At 55.2% G+C, this 15,396-nt stretch overlaps 4 protein-coding genes across 4 annotated transcripts; 2 read left to right on the forward strand and 2 right to left on the reverse strand.

Moving 5' to 3' along the window:
- Window positions 1–4,000: 4,000 nt before the first annotated feature.
- On the reverse strand, window positions 4,001–6,044 carry CCMA1212_003547 (Peroxisomal targeting signal receptor; the record flags this gene model as incomplete). The annotated part of the gene is made up of 2 exons (XM_073700892.1): window positions 4,001–5,782; window positions 5,874–6,044. The coding sequence occupies 2 exons, from the start codon at window positions 6,042–6,044 to the stop codon at window positions 4,001–4,003; spliced, it is 1,953 nt and encodes a 650-aa protein (XP_073560230.1).
- Window positions 6,045–6,766: 722 nt separating this feature from the next.
- On the forward strand, window positions 6,767–7,793 carry CCMA1212_003548 (Ribosome biogenesis protein RPF2; the record flags this gene model as incomplete). Its single annotated transcript, XM_073700893.1, has 2 exons — window positions 6,767–6,780; window positions 6,857–7,793. 2 exons carry the CDS (start codon window positions 6,767–6,769, stop codon window positions 7,791–7,793), a joined length of 951 nt encoding a protein of 316 aa, XP_073560231.1.
- Window positions 7,794–8,585: 792 nt separating this feature from the next.
- CCMA1212_003549 (Sterol uptake control protein 2) lies at window positions 8,586–10,016 on the reverse strand (the record flags this gene model as incomplete). The annotated part of the gene is made up of 1 exon (XM_073700894.1): window positions 8,586–10,016. One exon carries the CDS (start codon window positions 10,014–10,016, stop codon window positions 8,586–8,588), a length of 1,431 nt encoding a protein of 476 aa, XP_073560232.1.
- A 3,517-nt stretch (window positions 10,017–13,533) lies between these two features.
- On the forward strand, window positions 13,534–14,781 carry CCMA1212_003550 (Cystathionine gamma-lyase; the record flags this gene model as incomplete). The annotated part of the gene is made up of 1 exon (XM_073700895.1): window positions 13,534–14,781. One exon carries the CDS (start codon window positions 13,534–13,536, stop codon window positions 14,779–14,781), a length of 1,248 nt encoding a protein of 415 aa, XP_073560125.1.
- Between the last annotated feature and the right edge of the window lie 615 nt (window positions 14,782–15,396).

Below are 15,396 nucleotides of genomic sequence, written 5' to 3' on the forward strand. Positions count from 1 at the left end.
AGCAGATGTCTGGTGTAATGAGTAAGAGCCTAACGTTGCCTACAAGGACAAGTATATCTTGTCGCCGCGCTTCGTACCATAGATGGCCATGTCGACCGGTCCGCAGTATATCAGGTTCGTTCCGCAGCACCTCAGATGGCTCAGTTCCGTCCTGGCAAGGACCATCAGTTGTTTCTTCGCGTCAAAGCACGGCAACGCAATAGCCGTGCGTATCCCCTGCACCCAACGTCGTCTTCCAACGCAGAAGCCCTACAACGCCGGATCAACATGCACGGAACACCAAGCAAGAAGTTGGGAGGGGGGTTCCAGGTACATCTCCCACACACCTGATGTGGAGTTGAATTACTGGTCCAGGCCGTTATGTAGGCCACTTGAGTGCGCCGCTTTGGCTCCCTTGCAGTAGGCTTTTTCCATTGGCCACCGTACCTCTGTGCAGCACGCCACCGACATAAGAGAGGAGCTCAGGCAATTTCGGACGGAGGCCATGCTTCAGGGCTTCTTCTCTGGTGATATTGCACCGCGGGACCTGCAATCACGGGCCAGGGCTGGTCGAGTGTCTCAAAGACGTGCGGGATCGCATGCTGGATGCAACCACTGCACCTCCCGAATCCGTATGCGCTAATTGTAGCCCAAGGTATGCTCTCAGGCTGCGGCACGTCTTACATGTGATCTTTTTCATGTAAGGATACCGGTGATGGTGCAACAAGGGCTGGCATCTGCTTTCCAGGATTGTGGGATCGCCTCCTGGTCTGTGATGAGTCTGGCTGACGTATGGCTAGCGATATGCCTACATGCTTAAACGCGGCCCGTCGATTATGGCATCTCGAGACGGCTCACTCGTATGAATACTCACGACTACCGGCATTCACGTAATCGGTTCCTCCTTAGCCGATGCCCCTATGAGAGAGGTCCTCGAGCAAGCGTAACGATCCGGCCGGGGGGTGTGGTCTGGATTATACATTAGTTCAGCTCAAGTGGGTTCGCTGCCCCAGGATCAGTTCAACTGCCAGATGGATCGACCGGCTCCCGGTAACTCTAAAAGAGCCAATTTGGAGGCTGCATGTCACTTGGATGTCCCCGACAACCGGGACACTATTTGCTGGCTGGGGACATCATATCTGCTCTGTACCTTTTTCTGGGGGGGCTGCGGCGATACCCAGTGCCGCCCTCTCAGCTGCCCTGCACCGAGACATTGACAAGGACTGCTTGCCATTTCAGCCGCGCCCAGCATGCCGTGGTCCCATACTACTGCCTACGGGACACTTCTGCCCTGCATCGGTTCGGTCTGGCCATCGAGGTGCCGGTATAACGGGCACAGAGACGCCGTCAGACCTGGAGCCGAGAGCGGACTCACGCAACACGCCGGTGTACGGGAGCCTCGTGCGACATGATAGGGTGATGATCTCACGGGGAGCTTCCCGGGCCGCGGCACAGGAAAGGTCTGGCACGCTGTGCTTCACAATCCTCGACGCTTTTCCCCCCTTTGCTCTCGAGGTGGCGCCGCCTCACCGCGCGCCCGTGAAACACGGACTGATGTTGGCCCACTGTCATTGGGCCTGAGGTTTGATTTGATTCTGATTTCTGATATGGGCTCAGCTTGGCTTTGATTTAATCCCAACTCGATGAGCGCCGCCGTTGCGCAGGAATGAGCGAGATGTTCGCTATTGAGGACTCCAACCCACCTTTCTACTTTCCCCCCCTCTGTCAAATTTGGCAAAGATGACCCCAGTCTGTGCACGCCACCGGGATCTGTCATTCCCAATGTTTGATGAACACGCTTTGCCGCTGGCAGCCACATGTCATTGATCCCCGGATGGAGGATTGGAATGTCCAACACGTTCGCGTCACGCCCCCCCCTTGAGCCAAGTTAACGTCGGTCTCTTGCAGCAGCGGATCGATCTGAGACTGTGCAAAGTCGGGGAGAAAAAGAGGAGAACTACATACATCCACCCATTTCGCTAAGCAGACAGAAAAGGGTCAAGTCTGGATGTCGGAGCCCCTCTTCGATGTCTTATAGGGTTTGCCACTGTTTAACGTGGTGGTGGCTGAAGTCAAAACTGAAGCCTCTCTTGGCCTTACCCGCTTGCTACGTGAACCCGTCGAGCTTCTAGGCCTCCTCCGCGAAAGCTCTATGGCTGGCTACCTAACATACCATTGCCGTTCTGGCGTTTTGCCAGCAGCCTACCCCTCTCGGATGAAATTCTCCGCGGAAGCCCTGGGAGAGGGCGTCTTTTTGTTTGATGTGATCTGCAGCTGGATGGCGGAGGACGTGGAGGAGCTTGCCATGGAGGCAAAAAGCCACCGCCAGCGGGACCAGAAGCACATGGAAAAGAATAACAGGTACTTACCGTACTAATGGATGGACCAGGAGCAGGAAGGCCATGAAACAGAGGGAGCGCCAGAAAGAGGAAAGGGGGTGTGCTATAGGTGTGTGGCGTGTAATTGGCTCTCACCAGATGGGGGTGACCGAGGATGCACAGGGCCCAAGAATTGGTGACATACTCACAAAATCCGTTCTCTTTGGGAGCTCCATCGAATCCTCACATGAGGACGAGGTGAGCTACGGAGGGAGTCCGATAGATGGTGATGGAAGGTGGATGATCAAGGATGATCAACAATATGGTGGTCCACGACAAACCTAATGTCATCATCTCTGGAGCCTTGCTTTTTCTCGGGTACCTCCTTCTTCCGTGGAGTCAAGTCGACTCACATATTTAGCGGTGAGGCTGGCTGAGGAGGTTGTACAGAGGGGCGTTGTTATTGGATTTTTACGCACCGATACCTGATTGCTGTCGATCACGGGCGAGGCGTGACCATATGAAGAAGACGAGGTTTGGCCCGTCCTGATCCGATTCTTACTGAGTCAGGTGAGGTATTACTAGATTTGTCCGGGGCATTATGAGGTGATACACTCCCCATTATAGTTCACGTGTTGCTTCTCGGCAGGCACATGGTTTTTCTAGCCTGAAGAGAGGATATTCAAGGGGCAAAAGGGGGGGGGGGGGGGGGGGGGGGGGAGGCGTTGGCAAGAAGAGTTGCCATTCCGATACCCCAGTAGAGAACAGTAACCAAGTGGGCATCCTGAGAACACGATTCGAATGCATGGTATGAGCATCTTTGGGCAAAAGCTGCAGAAGAAGAGGAAGCAATGTGAATGTGTGAAACCTTCTGACGTAGGGAGAACTCGTATGTAACGTAGCGTGTTCAAAGTGCTAGATGAAGAAGGAAACGAGTCGTCATTGATATGGGTCGAACTGAGACACACGCACGCAAGGCAGGATGCGAAGCTGCATGAGATTTTGTGTGTCCTGTCCAAGGATGTCATGTGAGCAAGGGCATGACATTCTGCTACCTCATCCTACGTCTGTCGGATCAATGCCTCATGCCCTTCAGTCGGGTCCCATGAATCTCATCCAGTCAGTCTCGATGGTACAGGCTTTCTCGAGGACAACAACCGCTGCTGTTCTCGTGACTCGATAGGCCTGAAAGGCGGAATACTCGGGGGGATTTCAAGACGAGATGGAAGGGCGGATAATGCCCAGCTTTTGATTCGTGAAGTATGGGCCAGCATCTGTGGTTCCCATCCCGTCGAAGATGATTCACCATAGTCCATAGTCCATCATCATCTGAAGCACCATCGATCTGATTCATCTCGAGAAAACAGAGTTTATAGTCACCTTGATTTATAGATCATCTCAAGCATCGTAGTAACCAATCTCATTCCATGTATTCTGTGTAAAGTCATATATCCCATGCCCGCTTACATCCTAAATAAATTATACTCCTGAGGAACTTCCTTCATAATGAGAATTCCCCTCTCTTTCAACTCATTTTTGTCGTCTGATTCTGTCCAAATATGTGAAAATGTCAATCGTAACTACAAGATGTATTGAATACTCCAAGAAAGAAACGCGGAAAGCAAGGTCGTGTCGACCCATGTCATGACTGCGCTAAATGTCTTCATGCTCAAAGAACGGGCTACTGCTCATCAGGAAGCCCCTTAAAACTCAAACTCGGGTCTGAAAATGTCGGGATCCACGCCGGGGACCGTCTTGTCTGCGAGGTCTTTCCGGCCCATTTGCGTAAACACCCTCCTCAGGGTATCATACAAGGTGCTGCTGCGGTTCTGGGCAGACATTCTGTCAAGAGCCTGGTCGACTTGGCCGGCGGCTCCGTCGCCCAGGATCTCGTATGCCTTGCTGCGGCCAGACTTTTCAATCGTCTTGTGCATGTCGAGAGCAGCGAGGAAGTGAGACGCCGCCTCTTGGTGGCAGTTGATGTTGATGCAGCTCACGCCCAGGTTGTAACGGGCACGAACAAAGTTGGGAGCCAAAGAAAGGGCCTGTTCGTACGCTGCAATCGCCTCTTCCGATCTGCCGCTGTTGGCGAGGGTGGCGCCAAGCCTGTTCCAGAGGAGGTGAAGCTGTTCCTGCTGGTTCGTCGTGCCCAGCTCGGAAGAGTGAAGAGCAGACTGGAAGCAGTCCACGGCCTTGTCGTACTCCTCTGCTCCGTAGAACAGCACGCCGAGTCCGACCTGGACGTCGGGGTCCATGTGCTCGCCGTCAGGGCTAAGCTGGGCTGCCTTGATAAAGAGGTTGGTGACCTTGTCGTGCAGCTGTTGTCGATCGGTGAATCCCATATCCGCAACGGGGTGAAGGTTTGTGGGGTCCAGAATGTTGGGATACTTGACAGAAAGCCATCGCTCCAGAGTTCGGTACGCCGTGCTGTCGTAGCCTTCGTTGGTGTATGATACAGCAAGTCCCATCATCGCATCGAGGTTGTTGGGGTCAAGCTTTAGGGCCTGCTCCAGCGCGCGGATAGCCGCCGTCTCCTTTTCGTTCTGGGCTTGAGCGGATCCCAGATACACCCAGGCCTCGACGTGCTCCGGATTCTGCTGAACGGCAGCCTCAAACGCCAGCGCAGCCAGCGACAGGTTGCCTCCCTCCTTCATGACCCGGACACCCTCCTCGAACGCATTCTTCTGGTCGCGGAAGATATTCTCCTGCTCAAACATGTACTTCTCGACAATGGGGTCGGCAAATCGTCCCCAGTCGTTGACTCCGTTGAAGTCGGGCATGAGGTCCTGGCCCCATTCGGTATCGAATTGATCAAAGTATTGTTGCTCGTTCACCATCGACCTAGCAGCAGCAGTCTCAGCCTGGATTCCTTTCCAAATGGATTCGAAGTCACCAAACTCGTTAGTTTCCGACTGGAGCTTTTTGTCCATGTCCTCCAGCTCTCGCTCGGCAGCGTTCGCCTGCTTCTCGGCCTCCTTGGCTTCCTCCTTGTCTTGGAGCTCGAGTTGGGCAAAATGCTCTTCCCACTTGCTATCGTCCAGTTCGACCATCTTGCCCTTGCCCTTGGGGTCCTGCTGTTGCTGCTGGGCAGGCTGTTGCTGTTGCTGCTGCTGGTACATTGGCTGCATCATCGACTGGTTGGCAAGACCGTATCCCATCGGCATGCCCATCATGCCCATGCCCATGCCCATCATCGGCCGCTGTGGCATCGCAGCGGGCATTTCACCGCGCATTTCAGGGGCCATTGCCGCGGCGGCTGCAGGGTTGGCTGCTTGGAAGCGGGCAAACTCTTCAGGGCTGAAGAGAGCCCTGGGCGGCGCCTGATACACGACCTCCATGCCGCCCTGGGAATTGAAGTCCTGTGCCCATTGCGGCGCCATCGAATTGGCGATTGGTGCAGGGCCCAGCTGGGCACCGGGCGCGCCTTGCAAAGTAGGGAACTCTTGTTGAAGACCTGGGCCGGCGTTGAGGAAACCGTTCACCATCTGCAGCACCATGCAGGCGATATGCATTAGTAATGCGCATTCTGAGGCAAACGGAAACAGACAGACATCTGGGCGTAGGTCAGACACGTACCTCGTCCTGGGGAGCATTCGCAGGCGAGCTACGAAAGCCGCCCAACTGGCCACCGGGCCCCCGACCGACGAGGCGGTCTCGCTGTAGTGTCTTGTCATCTTGGACGTGCTTCTGGAACTGGCTCAAGGGGTTGCCAGCCGTGGAGCACTCTGCACCTCCCATGAACGACATGATGGCGTTGGATGTAGAACTGATGAACGAAATGCGGTATATGTATGTATACGGGGTATCGATCGTCGTCGTCGTCGTGATTCTGCGGGCAGGAAAAGGAGAAGGAATTGAAGAAGCAGGAGACAGAGGGTGTTTCGAATGTAAGCGGCAAGCACACGGACGGCGATATATCAAACGGACTTCTGTGGCAGCCTGAAGCAGTGCTCAACGATGGCCCAACAGAAGACAGACGCACACGTGGCGGGAAAGATGCAGGAACAAGGAACAAGGACAGCAGAGCGGCTCCGGCCGTGACGAAAAATAAACGAGGTTCCAAAGGCGCTTACACAGGCACTTCCACCTGCAGGAGGAGGCGGGTTTGCTTGTTGTGTTGTGTGGGGAAAGGCACCTGCCGAGGCTGTCGCCGGTCCGTCCGAGCAGTTGGTCAGCTTCCATCTCATTGTTGAACGGAGACACGATGGGGCTGAGGCCTCAGGGGCTGCACGTGATTATGGGGATGCCGATGCAGGCCAAATGGGGGGGAGCTGTGGCTGGTGGGCGGCAACGATACGAGTACGAATTTGTTTGTTGTTCGGTCGTGGCGGTGCAGTCTAAGGATGCTGCTCTATCGATAACACTTTTTTTTTCTGTTCTTTGCTTCAGAAGAGAAAGACATCACGACGGCCTGTTGGTGGAAACTCACATTAAGGAGTGCAGTTACAAACCATTGCCAATCATTCACAATGCTTCGCCAAGTGTAAGTGCCTACCACATCCCACACAACTCCCTGAATCTTTCAAATCTTCCAGCAACCTAACGCAAAACCTCCCCAGAAAACCCAGAAACGCCCGCTCCAAGCGAGCCCTCGAGAAGCGCGAGCCAAAGGCCAACGAAAACCCCAAAACATGCCTCTTCCTCCGCGGCAACAACTGCTCGCAGATCGTCCAGGACGCCATGAACGACCTCTTCGCCATGCGCCAGCCCCTCTCCAAGAAGTTCACCAAGAAGAACCCCATCCACCCCTTCGAGGACGCCGCCTCCATCGAGTTCTTCTCCGAAAAGAACGACGCCAGCCTCTTCGTCTTCGGGTCCTCGCAGAAGAAGCGCCCGCACGCCATGACCCTGATCCGCACCTTCGGCCACAAGGTGCTCGACATGCTCGAGCTGCACCTCGACCCCGAGACGTACCGCTCCATCGCGCAGTTCAAGACCAAGAAGTTCGCCATCGGCATGCGGCCCATGCTGCTCTTCGCGGGGAGCGCCTTTGAGAGCCCCGTGCCCAACGAGTACACCCTCGCAAAGAGCATCCTGCTCGACTTCTTCAAGGGCGAGCCCTCGGACAAGATCGACGTCGAGGGCCTGCAGTACATCATCTCCGTCGCGGCCGAGGACGCCGCCGGCGAGGGCGACGCCAAGCCCGCCATCCGCCTGCGCGTCTACACAATCAGCACCAAGCGCAGCGGCCAGAAGCTGCCCCGCGTCGAGGTCGAGGAGATTGGGCCCCGGATGGACCTCCGGGTCGGACGCATGCAGGAGGCCGACGAGGCCATGCTCAAGGAGGCCATGAAGAAGCCGCGTGGCACAGAGGAGCGGACGAAGAAGAACGTGACCCTGGACTCGATGGGCGACAAGCTCGGCCGCGTGCACTTGGGCAAGCAGGACTTGAGTCAGCTGCAGACGAGGAAGATGAAGGGCTTGAAGAGGTCTCGTGATGACGGGGTTGAGCTGGAGGATGTCATTGTGGATGAGCCTAAGAGGGCAAGGAAGTAAGCCGGCAAGCACTTGGATGACAGAGACTGGGGAGACAAGTTAGAAGAGTAAGCTGGTGGGCGTGGTTAATTGCTTGGAACTGGAGTTTGGCGCCTTGGGTGGCTTCATAGTCGGCTCTATCGATTACTGCTGTATACTGTCCTAAAGATTTCATGTCAGAAACATCACAATAGATGGTGGAATGCGTCTGGGTTCACAGGCTTTGGCATTTCTAGTCAGCTCACATTCATCGCCTTAGCCATGAGAGTCACGCTCCGTTCACGGCCCAACATGATACAAGCAGTGTAATCCTCTTTCAAAGGTGGCCATGTTCATCAAGAAGTCGTTACAAATTCTCACAGTATTATGTATCGTGACATCGCCTCCGTATCAACACTCAACATGAAACTCTAGAGAGCTTCTACCACTAGTCCCATCGTCAGGCCGTCGTTGTCCATTCAACCCATCCCAACGCCGTATAAGCCCATAGAGAAGAATATGTGAGCGACTACACTGCACGCTTTCGACAAAAATGAAGATATAAAACAGGAAAGTCAGGGTCAAGGAGGATAAAAACAGAGAGTAACAACAAAGGGGGGAAGAAAAGAAAAGAAAAGAGAAGAGAAGAGAAGAATGAAAATCGACATGCTGGTATATCTTGTATGTGGTTGCCATGAACACCAACGCCGCCTTCTTTTAACAAAACCTGGGCTCAAAAACATGGAGAGATAATGAAACAATAGACGCAAAACCCAACGGCCTCAAAGCCAGCCGTAATCATACACTTCTGAAAAGGGTGCTCTCGAACGTGGATCAGTCGAGGGGCGGGGGAACCAAGCCACCCAGATCACCCACCACGGGTATCGACTCTATTGACTGCGGGCCTTGGGTGCTGTCCATCATCTTGGCCATCAGGTCAATGTGGTTCAGAATCGTCTCTGCGGACGGCATGCTTGGGTTCTCCTTGCGCTCCACGCCCCATATCTCGGCCGGAATAGCATCAGCTTCTCCGTCCCACAGCGCAATCCGGACGGGCCACTCCAGGTGCCTCCACCACTTCGAGCCAGTCTCGAACAGGCTCACGAGGCCCATGACCTCTCGGCGGGCAACGTCATCCAACCACCACACGTTGTCCATACGTTTAAGCAGCGCGAAGAAGCAGGCGAGAATGGCTAACGCACGAGGTCTCTTGGCTTCAACAAGCTCAACGTAACGACGCGAAACCGTCGATGGAAGGGCCAACGCAGAAGGAGCGTAGTGGTTCTTGTGAGCCCAGTTGAGGACGCAGACGGCATGGAAGTAGCCCTGGTTGGTGGCCGCCCTGTGGGCCTCGTCTTCTTGCTCCAGCTCCTCATCCAAGCCGTCAAGGAGATGGCCAAAGAAGGAATCAGGACCAAGGGGGTTCAGATCCATGAAGCCTGGCTGGGAGTCAATAACAACCTTGACGGTAGCGCTGTTACGAATCCACTGCCAGGAGGTGGCCACAATGGTCTTGACGCCTTGGAAAGCGTGAAACCAGGAGAGCGGCAATGCATATCGGCGATGCGGCTCGCCTGGGTCTGACGGGTCGCCGTCTTCCTTGACAAACAGCCGAGAGGCCGTCGCCTGAAAGGCAATGAGACACGAGGTGAGAAACAAGGCATCTGCGTTTTCTGCTGTGATGCCCTTATTCAATGAGCGGCAGTATTCCGCCAAGGTGGAGGCCGAATAGGCATGCGAGGCCTCGATCATGACCTTGTCGTCGGGGTTCTTAAAGCGCAGATGCAGAGCAGCCACCGACAGAACGGCATCAATCAAGTATGTCCGGCCCTCAAGGGCGAAGCGCGGGACGTCCTTCTGCCAGATGTCTGTACTGGCGGGAGAGTTCATGACCAGAGTCTTGGAGGTGCTGGTGATGTACTGATGCCACAGCTGGAACTCCAGGAGCCTGTCTCCTTGCCTCGTCATGGACGTGATGATGGGGACCGACGGTAGCGTGAGCGACGGCGTTGAGACGGTGGAGGGGGGAGAGAGTCGCAGCGGGGATATCCGGCGATCATCATATGCCGGCATGGCTGTCGTCAACGAGGCTGCAGTCGTCGCAGTCGTCGTCGTCGTCGACGTCGTCGTTGCAGGTGCTGGCGCGGTCTTGGACACCGGGCTCACTGAGGAGGGCGCGGATATAGGCGCCTGCGGGCTCTTGACAGCCGGGGTAGAGGTCGTGTGCAGCTCGTCGAGCACTTGACGGCTCTCGAAATCACACATGACGCCATGTTTGGAGCAATTTCCACATCGTGGATGAACCTCGTCACACTATTCAACAGCGAAAGCAGTGGCATTAGTACTAGATCTCGTGCATTCGCGAGGCGCAGAAGGTTCGTGTTTGGCAAGTCGGAGAGCGAAAGCGGTGGGAAATTGTCAAGGACTTTTTTTCCCTCCCCCTTCGGCTTCAATTTTTCTCTTCTCTGCTCTCACCTTTATCTTGCGATTTTTGCAGCGCCGACACCCCGCGCGCGACTTTTTGTGCGACCGTCTAGGAGGCATATGGAAAGCGTCGTGAAATTGACTGTTGAGGTCGCGGAATGATGCGTGCAGCAAGGGTCCTAGATGCGCCACGCACAGGCGGCATTGCCACGCGGGCCTGTGTTGGAGAAGATCGGGTTCTGGCTGTGCCTGGCCTGGCCGCTGCAAGTGGTGTGTATACCAATCAATAGAAGGGGGCTAAATCGCGGATTCCGACGTGGTTTTGCGGCTGGGCTTCACCTGTGCATTGTGCAGCATCCGGCAGTGTTGAAGAGCTGGAGCTGGAGCGCCGCAGCAGCCGAAGCTGGGAATCGAGGTATGGGATGGCTCAAACAATGGTGGATAGCTGCTTCAGACGGATGTCGACGTCTGGAGGGGCGAGCCTTGCTTCTGCATGGGCATAAAGGTAAGGTTAGCAGGCATAGGCGATGGTTTTACGAGTACGAGGGCGCCTGGAAAACAGGAACGGACGCCTTTCTGCAGGCGGTTAGTCAGCAGCGGCTGGGGCACGGGCTGGGGGCACTGCCACGCGGAAGGGTTCCTGTCGGGCTCTTTGTTTCTCCGAAGGGCTGCAGGAGAGGCTGCGTGAGTGGCCAAAAGCCCGCGGCATCCGGGCCGCTATTTCAATGGGTTGCTGCTTCAAATGGCAACAGCCAGAGATGGGATCGAGTGGATGACGTTGTCTATCCAGATCCAATTACACGCTCTTTTGGCCATGGATGATGTTTGTTATATCGCTCCCGACAAAAAGGAAAGAAGATGGGATAAAGTAAAGGCTAGTGAGCTGCAGCGACGATTAGCGAAATTGGCATCACTGTGAGCGTTTTGTGTGGGTGATTTGAGTCTCTGATGCATGGATTGGGGGCTGCTCCAGTCTTCGTGAGGAAGAGCATGTACTAATGTGTAGACCAATATTATAGAGATAAGGTACCTAGTAGGTAACCTGATGCAAGGAGTGACAACCAAGATATCAACGATAAAAGTCGTCCCAAAAGCATCTCTCATTGAGGCTTGCTTCGCTACTTCTGTGGCCTACTGTTGCAGGACCTGAGGAATGCGAGATGCCTACCAAGGTGGTCGTAGTGTGGGATTCAACGAGATGGATGCGGCGCATAAGCATGAGCAAGATAAGGTAAGTTGAGGTAAGTAAGTAGATAAGCTGCGAGCTCGATGCACACATTAATCGATGGCGAGGCATGCGGACTACGAGGGAGCAGGCGCACAAACGTGCTTATCAACGAGATGCTCGTCTTCCATCTGCCAGGTAAGATTCGAGCCAGGAGAAACACGTCTCACCCAACGCCTGTAAGTCAAAAGCGCAAAGCAACCACGTGAAACTTTCCTACATACACATTACTAGCATCGTCGCACCGGAAGCCCCGTCGGGAGGAGCCTAGACTTGATCGCTTTCCGCATGGGACATTACGCCAAGGGGTCGCACTTGAGCAGCAGGAAATGATTTGTAAGGAATTGCGCTGTGCAGGAGCTCTGAGCCGGCGCTGGCCGCAGTTGTTGAGTCGTGCTAGTATGGGATACCTAGATAGCTCGGCCAAGGACTGGTCTGTGAAGCCAGACTGCAGGCCCTCCAAATACTGCCAATCGGTCGGCTTCACTCATTGCCGCAGGAGTTTTCATCCATCTACTGAGAAAGCCTCAGCTAGATAACAACTCCGAGTCCGCTCCATGGCTTTCATGCTGCCCTATTGACGGCGTGTCGGAGAAAACGCCGAGCTGAAAACGCCGTGTCGGACGGACGGCGCTAGAACGGTGCAAGCCGGCCTCGTGATGGAAACGACTATCGGGAACCGGATCGACAGCTCAGACAACGTCCATTCGCCAGCGGGCAGAGACACGAAGGGGGTTGGACACCCACAGGAGAAAGCCCATGATCTAATCCGGACTTCTCGAGGAGGGGGGCGGTGAGATTGCAGCCCAGACTGCATCGATGAATGACAGATCGGAATCGCCCAGAAATCCCACCTGGAGCGGCAAACAGACAGACACCACGACGCAAGGCAGCCAAAGGGTGAGGTATCACAGAGTTCCAGTCAAAGTAGGTAGGCACTCGCACAGACCGCGTTGTGTCGCATCCCGCCGGCAACGACGCAACGTGCCGGTCCTACGTACGTTGCGTACCAACCAGCCGTTGCCCAAGGAAAATACCTTAACATGCTGCTGCTACAACCTTTGATAGAGGTCCAGCAGAATGAATAGCGCATCGATTGCTTGCGTTCGCCCGGCGAAACTGTGATGGAGGTGCGGATGTCGGTCGGGCTTTGCCTGATTGCGAAGGCCAGCGATGGCCGTTGCATAACGCACGCCATGACACAGAATTATCTCGAACACGCGCCGTCATATTAGCAATTGGCCTGTGGCTTACCAAGTACAGCATTCATTACGAATTGGACAAGGGAACAAAAGGCAAAGGTACCACAGCAGGATCCCCCCGTGCCGCGATGGTTAGCAGTACTACTCAAGTAACCTATCATTGTATTACAAACAGACTCAAGGAGAAACAGCCGTCTCTGATGGAGCGGGTTTGCTGTTCATCAAGCAGAATGATGTGATTTGCAAGGGCGGACAGCAATTTCAGACCCTTTTTGTCCCCTTCCTTTCCACTGTTTCGTCTTTTCCCCATCAATTACATAAAAAGGGCGTCCCCCTTCTCGGCATTTGGAATTTGCTCATCTCATCCCCATACAGACTAACAGAAAAATCGCCCAAGAGACGAGCCAGTTGACGCATTACCCACCAGCGCCGGCGGATGACACCATTTTTAGAGTTGCCCTGCCTTTGTCCCTGAAGTGGGGATTTGTCGAGTCGATAATTTTTTTTTTTTTTTTTTTTTTTTTCGAGCGCCCGACGTTTTCCTAGCTGCTGTTATAAGAAACCTGTCTATCCACCTAACAGCCCTCCTCCTCTATTCACGATCTCGTTCCTCGTTGAAAGAAAAAAAAAAAAGAGAGAGATCTCGTACCCCGTCGTTGACTGTCTTGCCCTCGTCAAATCAGATCCAAGACGTCAACTCTCGTCTTTACTGAGGCCCGAGCTTCACTCCTCCGAGCTGCCTCAGATAAGATAACGCAGACCCTGCATAAAAAGATCCGGCCCCTCCAACATCCAGCTTTGAGAGCGACGAGAGATCAGAACATCCGGATCTCTTTCCACCGCCGCCGCTCACCCAATTCCTTTCTTCGACAACCCAAAACCACCCCCTTTTCTCTACAGAATCCTCCTCCGGAATCAAACAAACCACACAATGTCTCCCCCCGTGACCTCTGACCCCGTCACCACGCCCCAGCGGCCGCCGACCCCGGTCCACGCCTTCGGCACCCTCGCCGTGCACGCCGGCTCGCCCATCGATCCCACCACGGGCGCCGTCATCGAGGCCATCTCCCTGTCGACCACCTTTGCCCAGTCGGCCGTGGGCAAGCCCGTCGGCGTGTACGAGTACTCGCGCTCGGCCAACCCCAACCGCGACAACTTCGAGACGGCCGTGGCGGCGCTGGAGCACGCGCGGTACGCCCTGGCCTTCTCGTCGGGCAGCGCGACGACGGCGACGATCCTGCAGTCGCTGGCGGCCGGCAGCCACGTCATCTCCGTGTCGGACGTCTACGGCGGCACGCACCGCTACTTCACGCAGGTGGCCAAGGCGCACGGCGTGCGCGTCACCTTCACGCCCGAGATCGAGGTGGACATTGCCGAGCACATCACGGACCAGACGCGCCTCATCTGGATCGAGACGCCCAGCAACCCGACGCTGCGCCTCGTCGACATCCGCGCCGTCGCCTCCGTCGCGCACAAGCACGGCGTGCTCGTCGTCGTCGACAACACCTTTTTGTCGCCGTACGTCCAGAACCCGCTCGAGCTGGGCGCCGACATCGTCGTCCACTCCGTCACAAAGTACATCAACGGCCACTCCGACGTCGTCATGGGCGTCGCCGCCTTCAACAGCGACAACCTCAAGGCCCGCCTCAGCTTCCTCCAGAACGCCATCGGCGCCGTCCCCTCCGCCTTCGACTCCTGGCTCGCCCACCGCGGCCTCAAGACGCTGCACCTGCGCGCCCGCGAGGCCAGCAAGAACGCCACCACCGTCGCCCACGCCCTCGAGGCCTCCCAACACGTCATCGCCGTCAACTACCCGGGCCTCGACTCCCACCCCCACCGCCACATCGCCCTCAAGCAGCACCGCGACGGCATGGGCGGCGGCATGCTCTCCTTCCGCATCCGCGGCGGCCACGCCGCCGCCGAGCGCTTCTGCCAGGTCACAAAGATCTTCACCCTCGCCGAGTCCCTCGGCGGCGTCGAGTCCCTCTGCGAGGTCCCCAGCAGCATGACCCACGCCGGCATCCCCCGCGACCAGCGCGAGGCCGTCGGCGTCTTTGACGACCTCGTCCGCCTGAGCTGCGGTGTCGAGGACGCCGAGGACCTCAAGAACGATGTCCTCCAGGCTCTCGAGCTCGCCGTCGCCTTTACCAATGGCACCAACGGCGCCAATGACAACTAAAATCAAAATTATCATCATCGCTTCCTTTTCCTTTCCTCTTCCATTTTCTCTACATCCTTTTTCTTTCCTTTTTTTTTTCTTTTCGTCGATTTCCGGTCATTTAGACCAATGAGTCATGAGCGTTATCAAAACCTTATAGACGGCAGAAAGCAGCATACAACAACAACATCAGGTTTTCACCACAAAAACCTGCAACAAAACGGGTGCGGCAAGAGGGCGGAAAAGCAGTTCCTGAACTGATTTTTTATCATACGGCTTTACGGGTTCCAGACAGGCATGCCTTTGGGTACTTGGAAGCTAGGGCATGAAACGGCGTGTCGATATGATTCCCCGGATATGCGGGTTATATCTTTTATACGTGGTTTCCCACAGAGCTTGCATTATTTGTTTGGGCGAGGGAGATGCTACGAGAAGTGTCTATGCACGGGTGGTACGAGTTAGACGGATGAATGAGACTACGGTGTGAACGCCTACCATGAAAGTCCTCCATTGTTTGTATTAACTTGATGTGTATCGATCAATATCTGTGATCTACTACCTACTCCGTCAACTGTTGACGCATTATGTCAGTATAAGCTCGGTACTTGAACTATGATTGCATCGTTCACATATACA

The sequence above is a fragment of the Trichoderma ghanense genome, assembly GCF_004382785.1.
Source record: "Trichoderma ghanense strain CCMA-1212 chromosome Unknown scaffold_3, whole genome shotgun sequence".
In the NCBI taxonomy this organism is placed as follows: Eukaryota; Fungi; Ascomycota; class Sordariomycetes; order Hypocreales; family Hypocreaceae; genus Trichoderma; species Trichoderma ghanense.